The sequence below is a fragment of the Phoxinus phoxinus genome (genome assembly GCF_949152265.1).
Source record: "Phoxinus phoxinus genome assembly, chromosome: 15".
Taxonomy (NCBI): Eukaryota; Metazoa; Chordata; class Actinopteri; order Cypriniformes; family Leuciscidae; genus Phoxinus; species Phoxinus phoxinus.
The window spans coordinates 30861962-30879613 of NC_136890.1; the positions used below are offsets into that span (position 1 = coordinate 30861962).

Below are 17652 nucleotides of genomic sequence, written 5' to 3' on the forward strand. Positions count from 1 at the left end.
TGTAGGCCTAAAACTATTTCGGTTTGTGAATCCTTTGATATTTTTATATAATGTTTGTTTTTTGCTTTCTCTATTTTGTATATATTGCAATTCTGACTGTACATCGACTTTGTTTGTTTGAAATGCAAAAAAAAAAGAAAAAAAGAAAAAAAAGAAAAGAGACGTAAGAAAAATAAATGAAGTTTTATGTAACAAAGTTCGGGAGGAGCATGTTCAGGTAATCATCAAATCAGCACAAGAAGGAGCCAGTATAAATAAAGCCTTTCCTTACCTCCTGTCTCATGACTAATTTCTCAGCATCCCACCTCCACCCCTTCACCCCACATTCGGCTGGGTCCGTTCATAGATACCTATGATCTCTAAAGTTATGGGGGGAGTAGGCTACTCTGGGGTCGGGCCGAATTCTGAGCTCGGAGCCCTCCCCCCGGACAGCAAGCCAAATACGCATTATAATATTACATCAGATTTCATTAACATGTAAACTCGTGAAATAAAAAATAAACCCCATTTGCCCCCTGGGTATAAGGGAATCAACACCCCCTCAACACCTTATTCAAGCACCTTTAAAAATAAACACACAACCATCAAGCAACTCTAAACCCAACAAATATATATATATTTTTTAATCTATTAACAAAATACAAAAAAATATTTTAAATAAATGGTTGAGGCATATAAATAAACCGAATGACGTGTTAATATAATCTGTCACTAGATGGCGCTATTTAACTTATTTTGGATTCCGCGCTCGTAAGCGCCGCATTGACGCTCTACAAACAGATTAAAACCTAGAAAGTTTTGTTTTATACACACAAGTGCTATTTTGTATCAAGCTTTTCTTCTGTTGATCAGTTTATGTTCGAGATAACAGAGACATTAAACTTTCCTCTGACCAGCAGCAGCGCCATTCAAATTCATTCAGTGTAGTAATCAGAGGGTCTTATTAAACTAACTCACTTCCTCATTCTCCACTGACGAGAGAGCAGCGACTGAGATCAGCCTGTCAGAGACACAACACTGGACAGACATCTACCGCTCATATAGCCTAACATCAGCATTTCCCAAGATAACAACATCCAGTCATGCAGAGCGAGATTTCATATGGTGAGCAAAAATAGTTTCAGTTTTGAGTGAGCCTGAAACCTCTGGCTGTTTGATGTTTAGCTGTATGATAAACACAGGAAGTTGAACTGGAGTGTGAATTTTAATGACAGGAATGAAATTTCTAAGGCATTCAACAGATAGATAGATAGATAGATAGATAGATAGATAGATAGATAGATAGATAGATAGATAGATAGATAGATAGATAGATAGATAGAACAAGTGATAGACAGATAGATATAGCAAATTATAGGCTATAGATAGATAGATGTGCAGAAATTAGATGACACATATATATATATATATATATATAGATAGATAGATAGATAGATAGATAGATAGATAGATAGATAGAACAAGTGATAGATAGATCGAGCAAATTATAGGCTATAGATAGATAGATGTGCAGAAATTAGATGACATATATATATATATATATATATAGATAGATAGATAGATAGATAGAACAAGTGATAGACAGATAGATCGAGCAAATTATATAGGCTATAGATAGATAGATGTGCAGAAATTAGATGACATATATATATATATATAGATAGATAGATAGATAGATAGATAGATAGAACAAGTGATAGACATAGATCGAGCAAATGATATAGGCTATAGATAGATAGATGTGCAGAAATTAGATGACATATATATATATATATATATATATATATATATATATATATATATATATATATATATATATATATATATATATATAGATAGATAAATAGATAGTGTGATGTAAAAAAGTACTTTCTTTATAGTGTATATTTCTCTTTCCACAGACGTGCAGCAATTGCATAAGGAGGCCTTGAGAAACTCTGTGCTGAACTCCACTCTGCCCAACTCTCTCTTGGGGGGTCAGCCTGTGGGAGAAGTGATCCAGAGAGGCCACTACACTCCCCTCTCAGTGTGTGCGTATGACCACGGTTATGGTAGGGTGAAAAGAGGCGATTGGGAAGCTTTTGAGGATGTCATATCTCGAGAGTTTCCTCCGGGATCTGCAGGCCGCAGAGTGGTTTTTCATGGTGGAGTTGGGATGGGTAAAACTACAGTGGTGGAAAAGGTAATTTGGGATTGGACGACTGGCACGCTCCTGCAACACTATGCACTCCTTCTGCGAGTGCCTGTTTTGGATCTGGCCGCTCTTGGAGGGAAACCTGAGAGTTTGCAGAGCATGTTGGGCCGCATGCACCCTCAGATCTCCACCGAGACTCTTTCCGTCGCCCTACAGAGTCCTCAATCTTTACTTCTGGTGCTCGACGGGCTGGAGCAATCGCAGAACCTTCTACACACCCCACCGTCCTCCTCTAGTCTCGTCTGTGACGTCCAACAAGAAGCGACCGGCCCCGTATTGCTGTGCAGTCTTCTCCACAGTTCTCTGCTTCCTGGAGCTTCAATGCTGATCACCTCCAGAGAGCCAGGCAAGCTCGAGTCTTTGAGATTTTTCGAGGTGGTCGGGTTCTCCCAGAGCCAAAGGAGAATGTTCTTCCAGGAGTTCTTTGATGACGTAGGCCTATCAGAGAGACTTTTTCAGCAAAGTGAGCTGGCGTTGGGAGTGTATGAGCAGTGTTACCGTCCGGCATTCTGCTGGACGCTTTGCAGTGTGTTTAAAACTCAGCTTGAGAGTAAAAACACCCCACCTGAGACCCTTACTCACCTCCTCAGCATCATAACACACATGCTCCTGCAGAAACAGAAGACGCACGCAGAAGAAACCAGAGAGCTTGTGTTAGGTTTGGGCAAACTATCCAATCCGGTTTGCTCCTACAACGACGTCACTTCCTGCGGCCTGCGTTCTTTTCTGCACCATCCCGTGCTTTCTACTTTCTTGTGCTTCAATGGTGATGTCACTTCCCCTGATACCACATTCTCCTTCCTGTCTCCAGTGATGCAAGAGTTCGTATTGGCCGCGTCCTTTTATCTCGACCAATCCGTGCAGATCTCGGACGAGCGCTCGGATTTGTACTACACATTTCTAGCAGGATTGTCGGACTCAGTCCAGCGTAAACCAATAGAAGACTCCGTGGGCAGGTTCGATGAAAGCCGGATTTCTGAGTTCTCTCAGTGGTTGATGGGATATGTTTCTACAGTGTTGGCAGGTATCCATGTAACGCAGCACTGTCGTGTTTTTCGGCTTCTGCAACATGTACGTAACTCATCTCTGGTCAAAGAAAGCATCAGTAAGAGCCAATGGAGGCATGTGAGCTACAGTGAACTGCAGGAGCCCGACTTCGCAGCGCTGTCTTATGTAGTGAGTTGCATGGGAGAGATGGAGTACATGAACCTATATAGTGCCAAACTAACAGACGAGCAGGTCGAGAAACTTATACCAGCGTTAAGGCTGTCGAAAAGCATTAAGTGAGTCTGAAGTTTTAGATTTTTACATTGCATTATCAGATACACAACTTTTATTGTTTTAATCACTCTGAAACCACCTCACGCTGAACTTACGGATACGTAATCAATGTCGAAAACAATTGTGATAGCTACTGAATATTTTTGAGGAAACCATGATAGAAAGTTTAAAAGAACAGCATTTATTTAAATTAGAAAGCCTCTTTAACATTATGGGCTGTTAAACGATTAATCGCTTCCAAAATAAAAGTTTGTGTTTACATAATAAATGTGTGTGTACTGTGTATAATTATTTTGTATATATAAATACACACATGTTCATGTATATATTCAAGACAAATGTGTTATTAATATATAAAATATTTATAATTTATATATAATATAAATTATTTATAAATCTATATACAGTATATACATGCAAACATTTCTTAAATATATACAAGCATGTGTGTGTATTTAAATATATAATATAATTATACACAGTACACACACATTTATTATGTAAACATAAACTTTTATTTTGGATGCGATTAATCGCGATTAATCGTTTAGCAGTTTTTACTGGCATTATAACTGTTTTCTACTGTTACATATTTTATAATGTAATTTATTCCTGTGATCAAAGCTGAATTTTCAGCATCATTACTCCAGTCTTCAGTGTCACATGATCCATCAGAAATCATTCTAAATGCTGATTTGCTGCTCAAGAAACATACAATCTTTTTTGGCCATACAATTAAAGTCCAATGTGTCTTTTATCCTGTCAGTCTGATGCAGAGTGATCTCAATTTAGCCGCCATCACCCACCTGGCAACAGCGCTGGCCGAGGGCCGGACGACCACGCTGGATTTTTCCTACTCCAAATTGGAAAAAGAATCATTCAAAACCATCTGCCATGCACTTACACACACTGCGCTGCAGTCTCTCATGTAAGATCATTTGTCCTTATTAGAAAGGACAGCATCATATTACGAGAATGTGACTCAAAACTGCCTCCTGTATGCCGAGAGCTTGTGTGCTACTGCTGTGCCACGGCTCCACCGGCAATGAAATCAAGTACACCTGCACTATTCGTACTACTTCACTCGTTTTGGAAGCAGAAATATAGAAATGAAGCAAATGATATGTTAACAGCTGTTCTGTTGTTTGTGTGTGCATGTGTTCTTCAGTCTGGATGGTTGCTCACTGACAGCGGCGTCCATGTCGGCGCTGTCTTCAGCTCTGAACAAGGGTTTTTCAGAGCTGAGGATGCTGGACCTGAGCCGGAACTCACCGAAGGATGATGGGATTGAGCTGATCTTACAAGCGTTACAGAAACGCCGTCTAAACATATTGAAGTAAAGCATACACACAGTACATGCTATGTGTTTAGGTGACCAACATACATGGATAAAAAGTCAAGTCTAAACACATCTAAGTAGCAAATATCTTGGTATTTACACATATTTACTCATAATTACACACGGATTAGACATATAATACACTGTCAATGTGTGTTTTTTTATATACTGTGTATACTAGCGTTCAAAAGTTTGGGGTTGTTAAATTTTTTTAAAAGAAGCCTCTGATGCTCACCAAGGCTGCATTTATTTGATCAAAAATACAATGAAATATAAGAAATACTACAATTTTAATGGTACAAATGCTTCTTATTATTATCAGTGTTGAAAAGACACGTTTCTCAGAATAACTTGATTGATTTAAAATGTAAATCTTTTGTAACATTATTAATATCTTTACTGTCACTTTTGAACAATTTAATGCATCCTTGCTAAATAAAAGTATTATTTATTTAAAAAATAATCAAAATCTTACTGACCCAAACTTTTGAATGTGTATGTATGTATGTGTGTGTATATATATATATATATATATATATATATATATATATATATATATATATATATATATATATATTAGGGCTGTCAAAAGATTCATCGTGATTAATCGCATCCAAAATAAAAGTTTGTGTTTGCATAATATATGTATAGTACTGTGTATAATTATTATGTATAAATACACACACATTCATGTATATATTTAAGAAATATTTGCATTTATATACTGTATATACATTTATATAATTTATATTATATATAAATATTTTATATATAAATATAACCAAATTTTCTTAAATATATACATGATTGTTTGTGTTTTTATATATATAAATAATTATACAGAGTACACACACATATATTATGTAAACACAAACTTTTATTTTGGATGTGATTAATCACGATGAATCTTTTGACAGCCCTAATATATATATATATATATATACATTAGTCAACATTTGAAGTGGATCACAAAAAAGTTCATCAAAGTTGTCCTAAGACAACATTGGGTATTGTTCAAAACTCATGTATAACTTTGATGAAAGGTCTACTTCAAATGTTGACCACTGTATTAAGTGGCTAATTGGAGCAGAATCAATGTTTGAGATGGTTGTAATTGGCTACAAAATTCACAAGGTTAATAGCATGAGGTTAATAAAAACCGTTTTCCGCAGAGTGTTTGGCTGCGAGTTGACTGGCTCCTGCTGCCCCTCTCTGGCCGCTGTCCTCCAATCAGAAAACTGCTGTCTGACTGAGCTGAACGTGTCTGTAAATGATCTCGGCCAATCAGGAGGGATGCAGATATGTGAAGCCCTGATGGCTCCTAAGTGCACACTGGAAATACTGGAGTATGTATGCAAATGAGTTGTTTTTTAATCACATCGATGATGATCATGTGAGAAAGGCAGAGAGTTGAAGCGTGTTATGAATATCATTGGTGAATATTATTTTTTCTTGGTTGGATCAGTTGAACATACACTAAAGTTAGGGATAATAACAATGATTTTTAAAAAAAGCTAATCAATACTTTTATTCAGCAAGGACACATTAAAATGACAGTAAAGACATTTATATTGTTACAGAAGAATGACAAACTTGATAATAATCAGAAATATTTCTTGAAAATCAGCCTATTAGGATGATTAGAATCAGAATGATTTCTGTAGGATCGTGTGACACTGAAGACTGGAGTAATGATGCTGAAAATTCAGCTTTGATCACAGGAATAAATAACATTTTAAAATATATTTTAAATAGAGAAGTTATTTTAGATTGCAATAATATTTCAAAATACTACTGCTTTACTGTATTTTTGATTAAATAATTGCAGCCTTGGTAAGCAGAAGACTTCTTTAAAACTCTTTAAAAATGCCTACCAATCCCAAATATTAGTACGGTAGAGCAAATGTTCTTTCCGAGGTCGAGAATGTTATTGCGTTTTGATGAAAGGTTATGAACACAATCATCATTTAAACTTTTCTTTGAAATAAGATGCAGTGATGATTCGTGCATAATGAGACTAGTTGCCGTATTGACTCTGAGAAAGTCACATGAAACCGTTCCCGATGTGAAATCTAAGCAGTGTGTGTGTTTGTCGTAGACTGAGCAGATGTGAGTTGACTGAGGAGGTGTTGCGAGCGCTGGGGAGTGTTTTGACGTCTGGTGTGTCAAGGCTCATCAGTCTCTCTGTGGGACTGAATAATGTGGGCGATACTGCAGCCAAACACATGTGGGAGGCGCTGAGACACAAAAACTGCAAACTACAGCACCTGGAGTGAGTGATCTCCTCATCCACACTCTCCCAACAGAAACTAGCATGATTAGAGATCGTTTGAAACACTGATGATTGAAATATCTGTCTTGTCTTGTTTCTGCAGTCTGGAGATTTTTACTCTGACAGACGCTTGCGTAGAGGAGTTATGTGAATCTGTTGCTGCCAGCAGCACTTTATCAACTCTCATCCTAAAAAACAACAAAATGACGGACTCCGCCGTACCACAATTGGTCAAATTAATGCTGGCCCGTCCTCAAATGGCCGAGCTAAAGTAAGTTCAGGCTATAATGTGCTAGGGTGACCACCTGGTTATTGCCCCTATTGCAGGGCAGTAGATGTGATTTTGCGGGACACATGTTGTGACGAGGTCCACACTGATTCCTTTGCTCCGTCCAGTTGTCATCAGTGGAAAAATCCCTCTGTTTTCCACACTGTACCTAGAACATGACGGCTGTGCAAATTAATCTTTAAACGGCAATTGCATTTTTAGTATATTTCTTATTATGGTATTCTTAAAATCGTACAGACATAATTGAAATGCGGAACACTACTTACGTCTTTCAGGACGAGGTACAAAGTTACCAATTTAGGGATTGTCCCGCAAAATGTGGGACAGGTGGTCACTCTCAAATGTACATGCCCATACAGAAAATCAATTCAGATATAATAAAATAAATATATATTTAGGCCTATATATTTATATAGACATTTTAAACAAGTTTATTTATATAATAAATAGTCATTTTAAACAAATTACTTTTATTTTGTTTTCTTTTTCATTATTTTTATCAATTTTTTATTTTCAATGGAAATATAATTATATTGTCCAAAATACATATTAAAAGATAAATTTTGTATTAACCCAAAATATATTTTAATATTGTAAATGGATTTTTTTTTTGCCCCTTGCAGTACATTTTCTAATATATCTTGATATCGAATTGTTTAAATTAAATCTATTTTAAATTGACATCTTTAGCATATATTCTGCATACATTTTGGCCATGAACATTTTTTGTATGATTGCACTTGTCACACTTCAATATGACGTACTATACAGTATGTGATAAGTAATGTATTATTTTTCTCATATTTTCTTCCAGTCTGAGGTATAATGACTTCAGTGAGGATGTTTTTGACTTGATGGATACGTGCCCAAATATCGTTTACTAGAAGAATCTCAGGTTGGAACATCTGCATATACAGCTGCATATCTTGGCTTTTTATGCATGCTTAAAGTGTACATTTCTTTATCAATGCATATTCTATTCCATCTGTTCCTAAGCAGCAAGAGACAAAGTTACTCCCTCTAGTGGCTGTTTTTAAGGATGCACGATATATCGGTATCGGCTGATATATGTTCATTTTTATCGGTCTGATAAGAAAATTTGGCCGATATATTAAAGCCGATAAATAATGACTTATTTATTGAGACAATTCAGATGCGCTCTGTTCGCCATGATGGGTTTGAATTCCTTGAAATATGATTGCAATCACTTCAAAAAGGAAAATACAGTTAAGTACCACGTGTGCAGTGCAAGTCTTATTTATGAGAACATTCATAAATAAGAACATTTATAATTGTGTGCTTGGCTTTTAATGGTGAGACTTTTGTTTTTGTAACCAGGCTCTCAAATATTATAGAAAAATTTGGACTTAGATTTATCGGCCAATATATAGTGTTATGTCCAAGGACGTATTTATTTTGTGTGTAAAATACCAAGAGTTTTGTTTTATTTTGAGTTGGGCCCTCCACCCGAGGTAATACTTTTGTTTTTGGATTTATTTCGTACTGTGTTCCTTTACTTCATATTACTATTTTCTTTTCTAACTCCTGCTACAGTTGAAAATAAAAGGCAGACACGCCATTTGAAATTGAAACTTGTCTGGTTGGTTTGTGTATCTGGGACTGGAGAGCTGGAGATCCTCAAAGTCTCTCCACTGTTTTTTATTTTTTGTTCATCGTTCCCTATTTACCCCTAGACTAAGGGGCAGACGTAACAATAGGTTTCCGGCTTTCAAATATAACGAATTATTGGTTTCGGCCCAAATGTTCATATCGGTGTATCCATATGTTTCATACAGTTGCCCCAAAAAGTATGAATGTCTTTGCTTTTGTAACAAAATATTTTACAGTAGTATCTATTTTTGAACGAATGAGATGCATCACATACACACTTTACAAGTAAAAACAGATCACAAAAAGAAGCTTATCAGGTTTCATAATAATAAAACAATAGATACAGTGCAAAAAAGTAAATTATTTCTGGTTGTGAAGCACTAGTGGAACATGCCCATTGTAAATATGACGAATTACTTGATATATTTGTTCCTTTTTAATTGTGATACTTTTTGGGCCACTGTATATTATGTCTGGTTCTTACACATACCGGACCCTCAAAATGCAATTTGTTCGCAAATTGTTGATTGTCTTAAAGAAATGGACAGCTGGACCTCACAGAGACAGTGATTTATTTCACATTACATACTGAGAATGTTCAATTCAGTGTGATTTTGAGAAATATTTCACAGTTTTAGTGGCACTTATAAAAGAGAGCTCAGTCTGGCATTTGAGGCTTTTATACAGAATAGTGACTGAAAGGATGGACTCATTAGAAATGACAAAACCAGATAGTGCACTCAGAGAGCGTCCTCATGCGACACTGTTCTTCGCTCTCATTGTAACACACACACACACACACACACACCCTGCTGAAACCATGGATTTGCATGCTGCTTCTGTTTGACGAAGTTGAAGCTGTCTTGCTGGTTAAAGTATTTAAACCAACAGCAATGCCATTCTTTTCAGCAGGGCTCACACACACACACACACACACAGTATTGCAGCTCTGTCCTTCTTTCACTGATGTTCTGGGTGGTTCTGCAAGCAGAGGATGAACTCGCTAACGGGCCGACCCTCGTAACAGATCTCGTACACTGCATTAAAAAGGGGAAATCTGTGGGAAGAAAAAACATTCAGATGCGTTGAACTAACTTTATTGTGTTTGGTCTTAATGTAAATGCACAATGAAATTGAAACTTACTTGTCGGGTACGCCTTTGTTTTTAAGTATGGTGTGGATCTCAGCGGCTGTGGCTGGACCCTGCAGCTTCTGACCATTCAACATTTCCTTCTCAAGCTCTTCGAGAGACTGAAACAGAGAATCTAATGACTACAAATGCTGCGGAAGATTTGTTTCCTCTGTTTGTATTTACACTAACATTTCTGCTACTCTAAATCACCTGTTTTGCACAATTCTCATTTTACACAAAGCTACAAGTATTTAGTGTTTTGTTTCTGTCTCATATAAACTATCTTGACCTGGATTGATAATCCATGATTAATCACATTTCTCACTATTACTGATTTTACTTTTTACTTAGAGACTTCTTTCAAAATACATTTTTTTTTAAAACTTTTAAAAAATAAAAAACTTTTGAAACTTAGTGTATATTTAAATCCATAAAAAACAACACAGAAAATACCCCCCAAAAAAGGTCAGCAGATTGCATTCTGGGCCTAGTTATTGTGACATGCCAAATATAAATGTATTAGATTTGACAGCTGCAGTGGGAAAGATTTACAGTGTAAAAATACTAACATTATTGTGTGGTTTCTCACAAATCGGTTGTATGCAGTTAAAAGAATTGTAACAAAGCGCATGAGTGAAATGGACTTATTTTTTTGTCTTTTTGAAGCTTGACAGCTGCATTTCTGTCAATAAAAAGCATGTATTTTGTTGTGTTCCACAGAAGAAAGTCATACAGGTTTGAAATGTCACTATTCCTTTAAGGTCTTAGTGTCTCACCTTGCCAGTCTTGGCGAAGGCCTCCGCGACTTTCCGATTTCGTCCTCCGTAACATGTGGTAATGAGATCAGCAACGCCACAACTCTCCAAGAAAGTTGCAGAAGAGACCGAGCCGGCGGTGCAGAACAACCGAGCGAAGCTGATCATCTCCATGAGACCCAGTCTGATCACCGCAGCCTTTGTATTGTCACCAAAGCCCAAGCCGTCACAGAAACCGGCTCCTACTGCCACTATATTCTGTAGGAAGACAAAGAGGATCTTAATGTCTGACATGTTCTGAGCTAGATTACAACAAGAAACGTGTTGTTTGGAAATGCTGAGATCCCCTGACACTATATTTTTATGGTGTTTGTGTTCTTGCTGTGCACTATGAAGTGTGTTATGTTGCAGTCAGATGAAAGTCTTAAAGGGATAGTTCACCCAAAAGAAAATTCTGCCATTTGGTTTGCAATTACATGAGGATGTATAAATGATGACAGAATTTTAATTTTGGGGTGAACTATCCCTTTAAGACTTTCATCTGACTCCGCAACCTAACCAATTTCAGAAGCAAAGTGTTTTCTCCTATAGCTCAAACTGTGGACCCAAGGTCATGGGTTTGATGCACAAGGAATACATGAACTGATAAAGATGTGAATCTTGAATGCAATGTAAGTTGATTTGGATAAAATGCATCAATGTAAATGTATTTATAAAACAATAGATACAGTGATTCTATTCTGTAAAAGGAAAAATATAGCCCTCGTTTAGTTTAAGTTTTAAAACTAATCAAATTAAAAGTAAAACTAATAAATAAATACTATATATACATGTATTAAAAAAAATACAAAAACTAATAAAAAAATTAACAAAAATGTAAATATAAAAATAAAAGCTAATTCATTATATTTGCAAATATATTAATGATAGTAAAAAAAAACACGTCTGAGAATCATTACGTTTGTAACAATATCAAACTAACTAGTGTTTATTTTAAAGAAAGACAGTATAGAGCACACTTTCAGGCAAATACATTTGCCAAAAATACATTTATTATTGTTATTTTAGTATTGTTTCTATACTATTATAGTATTTATTCATATTTTGAAGTAGCTTTTATTGTTATATTTTCATTTAAATTGTAGTTTAGGTTTTATTAATTCTGTTAAGTGCTTTAGTCAAATTTATTATTTATTTTTTTAAATATAAATTTGAGTACTTCAGGTTATTTCTTTCATTTAGTTGCCTACATTTTTTTAAGTTTAAGGTTCAGTTAGCAATAACAAAATTTCAAAGTTAGTGGTGCAACTGTCCAAATTCTTATCAATGAATATAGTTCTACTGGTTTTATTGTTTCGTGTTTATACATCACGCTTCAAAAAACCTCTTCACAGCTACAGAGAACGTTAATAGACTGTAAACCCGACAACTCACACTTGCCATATCAAGACAGACCAGTATTATTACTGCTGTTGATAAAACAACTTCTTGAGTCAATGCAAGTAAACACTGCATGCAATGTCAACCTAAAAATAGTTTTAACTGTTAAACACACTGGATATCACATTATTTTGAACTGTGTCACATTTTGAGGTGTACAATTTTGAATTGTGAATAAGCAAACCTTCAGTGCACCACAGATCTCCACCACATCTGCTTCCTGTACGACCGTGACCCGGAAGTTATCCGTCTGCATGAGTTCTTTAAGCAACGCCCCCTCAGTTTGATCCCTGCAGCCTGACAAACATTAAACACACAAAAGCATATACTCACCCAAACAGAAAGTCACCCATGATCTAACATATTCACATTCAGGGCTGGACTGGCCATCGGGCATAACGGGCAAATGCCCGGTGGGCCGACGTGCTTTTTGGGCCGATACATAGCCTATCATACTTTTTTTTTTTTTTTTACGGCCCATAAAACTGGGCGCTGGGTTAGTGCCGGTGTAATGCATTAGTCAAAAAACGTAAGCGTTAGTTTTTTTCCCACTGACAGACCGGCCCATGAAACGCGTAGATCAGCGTTTGCTTTCTTGGATCTAAGATCAGATTGGTTGTTTTCTTGATTGACACTGGGCTGGCCCAATCACATCTTTAAACACCTCCCCCTTTGAGCGAGCGTGCCGTGTCAGTGTGTATCTGTCAAAATAGTCGGAGAGATGGAGAAGAAACGCACGGAATGTGCAGAGAAATAGCGTGAAAAATAAAAATAGGCCCTTCAAGCAGACGCTGTAAAATGTGTCAAAATATATATTTTCTGCAGCAGCAGGACCTTGATCAGCTCCAGTGATGATGATGATAGTGAGGAGGATCAGGAGAGAGATGAGAAAGTGTAGAGTCCGCGGTAAGCAGAACTACTTTCAAAACACTTAGGCTATGAGTGTAGGAACCCATTACCCAGTTACGCATTATTTCCACATCTGCATAGTTGACGATTACAGCAATTTACTAGAAGTTTAATAAGACGCGTTTGTATCAGGTTTGTATCCATGTTTTCCGCCAAAATAAAAGCTTGATGCAGTTTCCGCCAAAATAAAAGATCACGTGCTTATCTCTTTCAAGTATAGAAATTAGTACATAACTAATTATGAAAGTTTCCTTTATTTTTCAGTGCATTTGTTTTACAATTGTTTTATGGCTATTAGGCTACTGTCATGAGATTAATATTATAACTATTATTATGTAGTGTAATGTAGACAGATACTGTTACTAAAAGAGGTTTGATTTTTTTCTTTGTTTAATTTGCACACTTAATATATGGGTTGGAGCTTTTAATTTTGAACTCTCAAACTGCACCAGATTGATGAATTTAACATAAAAATGCACAAAATTTTCTTACGGGGGGGCATGCCCCCGAACCCCCCTAGAGGGACAGAGGTCCTCACCACAGCTTTACAAAAAATCCAATGCAGCTTATAGCTTGTGTTTTGGATGCATCACTGTGGAGTATAGTTCAATTGTATTAATAAATTACAATTTTCTACTTATTTCATCTGTTAACTCTCTTTTTTTCCTACTCACTCATTACATGGCATTAGTGGTTTTAATGAATAGGTGTTGAACAAAAACATATTCAAGGGCGTGCAAAGATGGGTGGTGTTTATGATCAAATGTAGTGGGCCAGTCTGGGCCAAAATGCCCGGGCCAATTTTTTGTCCCAGTCCAGCCATGTTCACATTGCTTTTTATCAGCCTCACCAATAGTGGTCTCGCAGAATTTCTCATCCGCCACCTCGTTGGCGATATTCGCCCCCATCAACACGCTCATCTTGATGCCCAGCTTCTCGTGAATGACCTCTGAGATGAGCTTCAGTCCATCCGGTCCTTCATCCACCCCCTAAATGAACCCACAAGCACAGTCATGGTTTGCTATCGGTGTCAGATATGACAGTCTTGTGATCTTAAAAGCAACTGTCCTCTTTTTTATCTGCTGCTGAGTAAGAGAGAAAATGACTTTCGCACACAATGCATATATTCATGAGTGTACGGGACCTTGATGAGGGACATTCCAAGCGCGTCCTGTTTGATTTGGCCCTTTATGGTGTCACAAACACGGCCGATGAACTGATGTGGAATCACAAAGATCAGGATGTCAGCATTCTTGGCAGCGTCGAGCAGATCTGGCACCGCAACCTGTGAGCGAGAGAACGAGAGTGGAATAGAGAGAAGAATCAGTTTGATACGTAATGATGAAACCTGCAGAAACATACATACTCAACATATATGATTGGTTACACATAAGGTGCCCTGTTTCATCTTTTATTATGTGATCTACATATTGGCTTATTTGTTTTGTTATGTTGACATGTCCATGTCAAGCCGAAACCACCTTGTTCACATTATAAATCCTTGTATCATGTCCCTGCCAATGGTTTTCTAGGCCTCTAGGTGATTCCTGAACCTAGTTATAAGCTGAACCATTTGGCTGACTCTCAAACATTCGATCTACAGGTCGTAATGATGGAGGAACCACATGCAGCTTGGTCAGCTTCTTATTAGTTGCTTGAGTACAGATCTGGATGGTTTCCTTTGCAAAGCAGCACGTGCCTCCCAAAGGTTCTGGGGAAAGAAGTGGCTCAGCACTCTTCTCCAGACTTCTGGATTGTGTTAACTTCCTCTGTAGAGCAACTATTTGCTGTTGAAACAATTTCCCAAGCAAAAAAAGTGAACTGATCTGTGTGGTTGAATCTTGTAGCTGAATATGTATTTTTGTCATATATATTTATTATATAATCAATACACACACACACACACACACACACACACACACACACACACTCACACTCACACACACACACACACACACACACACAAATTAAAATACTATATATATACTATAATTAAATACTATATGGAATTAAACAAGTTTATATATATATAATATTATATACAGTATATTAGTGCTGTTACATTGATTAATAGTGATTAATTGCATCTAACATAAAAGTGTGTGTGTGTGTGTGTGTGTATATATATAATATAATTTTCTCTTGTTTCAATAAATAAATTAATACATTTTTATTTATTTATGTATTTATATATGCAATTAAAACAAGCATCTATTTTTATTCTTGTAATACAATATTTTCCATTATTTTATAATATTATGTATTATATTATTTTATTATTAATAATAATAATTAAATATATATATATAATACATTAATGGTATGCATTCTATTTGTATATATGCTAATATTATACAAATTTAAATACACAAATAAAAAGTTACCATATTTGCTTCTGTTACATTGAAAACATGAATAAGGATTTCACACTTTAAAAATAAAATAGAGTTTCTTAAACCATTTATTTATTATCTTAGTAAGTATGCAAAACATATTTAAATGTAATTTATAGCAAAATAAATTATTTTTATTATACTATATTTGCAATTATTTTATTATATATTATTTAATGCACTTTAATAATATTTATATTCAATAAATGATATGATTAAAATAAAATATGTTTCTTACAACATTTTCTGGAAGCGTGTGTCCAGGCAAATACTTGATGTTCTCGTGGTCAGTGTTTATGATCTCTGTGAGTTTACGCCCGTTCACCGTCTCTTCAAACACCCACATGTTAACCGTGGAGTGAAACTTCGCATTGTTCTTGGCATTTCTGCCAACTATCTTAGCAATAGCAGAACCCCTGTGTATTACAGAAAGAGAGAGAAAGAGTGAGTTCATCATGTGAAAGGTTGCGGGAGGAAATGAACAAAGGACTTTACTCCCATCACAACCCCCGATGTATTTTTTTTTTTTTAATCAAAATGGAGATTTTGCATTCCAAGAAAGTGATCAAAGCCTGTTGTGTCAGATCAGAGGGTCACTTCAGTCTCACAGTGAGTGAGGTAACTGGTTAACTAGTCTGCTGATTGGGCACTTTATGTACAACATACCCAAGTAACCATATCAATTTTGCAGTATTGTTTGAGAAATTTAACATGGCTCTTAACTGAATACATAAACATAAATGTGGATTGTTGTTATATAAACATCTACTTTTGGATTCTTGTTTAGTGTGACCATAAATAGGGTGGTTTTAAAGGAACAGTAGCCCATTTAAAAGATTCAAGCTCATAAAAACCTCAGTCATCAACAGCAGACACGTTTAATAGTGTAATATGTGAATGTGTCAATTATTAAAACCCTAAAAGGTCGAGGGAAATAATTCAATAACAAAACGATATTCTTTGCATGCATTGTGATATAGCCTAATACTGCAGCAGCTGTCCGTACATTTCAAACATTAGAAATGGACATTATACTGAACCACAGATGTGGCCAGACGGCTGCAGGACAGATAGTTGAAACTTATGGAACATAAATACTGAACCTAACCAGTGTGACTGACTGGAACATGTGTTGTTTTGCATTGTAGCAGTGTTGCAAATGGCTCATGCAAACAGAGATAAATAGTATTCATGTTAGTCCAAAAGCACATTCAAAGCTGTTGAGCAGAACTTCTTAAGTGGATCTCATATTGTGTAGCAAAAACTACATTGTAGCCTATATACATATAACCTTCATATTAACATGTCTTCTGTTATGTCCTTTCTTTCAAATGTCATAACCTTAAACTTGTTCATAGCATATGATTCAATCTTTAAACTAATAGTCGTGTGCTGTCAAATGATTCTGAACCCCTACAGCTCAACCAGTCATTTTTTTTTAAAGAAAATCCAAATATTTTTGTTACCAGTTGCCAGAGCCGACGATGCAAACTCTTTTAGGACTTGACATTGCGCTGAGAATCTTCACCGGCTCCTTCGCTGAGTTCCAGTCACTCTGACCTGTCAATCAAACCGCAGCGCAGCGAGCGCACACTTGCCCAGATAGCAATGAGTCGGCGGACCACCGGCGGTGCTCCGGAGGCAGTAGAAGCGTCAGAATGGCGTAATCGCAAACACGTTTGCGGGCGCACCGCTGGCGGTGGCCGCCTTCCTACCGCCTTCGTTCCGCGGCCGGCCCGCAGGCCAACCGCCGTTCCGCCACCGTTATACCGAAGGCGGCCCTTCCGCGGCCCGTCGGAGGCAAGCGCTGTTTGAGCGATCTGCCGCCGCTTATTGAATATATATTTTTTATATTTATAGCATGCAGTTTTAACAAGGATAATGATTGATCAAACCAGACAAATTTACATTTGACGTTTTATTTCCACATTTCAAAGTACAGTAACTGTCATTGAAACAAAATTTGTAAGATCACTTAAATATAAATAATAAAATTATATATATATATATATATATATATATAGACACGATAAAAAA

At 36.4% G+C, this 17652-nt stretch overlaps 2 protein-coding genes across 2 annotated transcripts; one reads left to right on the forward strand and one right to left on the reverse strand.

The window, feature by feature from the left end:
- The first annotated feature begins 707 nt into the window (after positions 1-707).
- LOC307011688 (NACHT, LRR and PYD domains-containing protein 3) lies at positions 708-8964 on the forward strand. Its single transcript, XM_079637654.1, has 8 exons — positions 708-1104; positions 1902-3477; positions 4242-4403; positions 4644-4811; positions 5987-6160; positions 6913-7086; positions 7190-7357; positions 8190-8964. The coding sequence occupies exons 1-8, from the start codon at positions 1083-1085 to the stop codon at positions 8257-8259; spliced, it is 2514 nt and encodes an 837-aa protein (XP_079493780.1). The 5' UTR covers positions 708-1082; the 3' UTR covers positions 8260-8964.
- Positions 8965-9544: 580 nt separating this feature from the next.
- Positions 9545-17210, reverse strand: gpd1a (glycerol-3-phosphate dehydrogenase 1a). The gene is made up of 8 exons (XM_079637655.1): positions 17082-17210; positions 15854-16031; positions 14367-14507; positions 14073-14211; positions 12498-12610; positions 10895-11131; positions 10131-10237; positions 9545-10043 (listed from the first exon to the last, which is right to left on the reverse strand). The coding sequence occupies exons 1-8, from the start codon at positions 17123-17125 to the stop codon at positions 9947-9949; spliced, it is 1056 nt and encodes a 351-aa protein (XP_079493781.1). The 5' UTR covers positions 17126-17210; the 3' UTR covers positions 9545-9946.
- Positions 17211-17652: the final 442 nt, after the last annotated feature.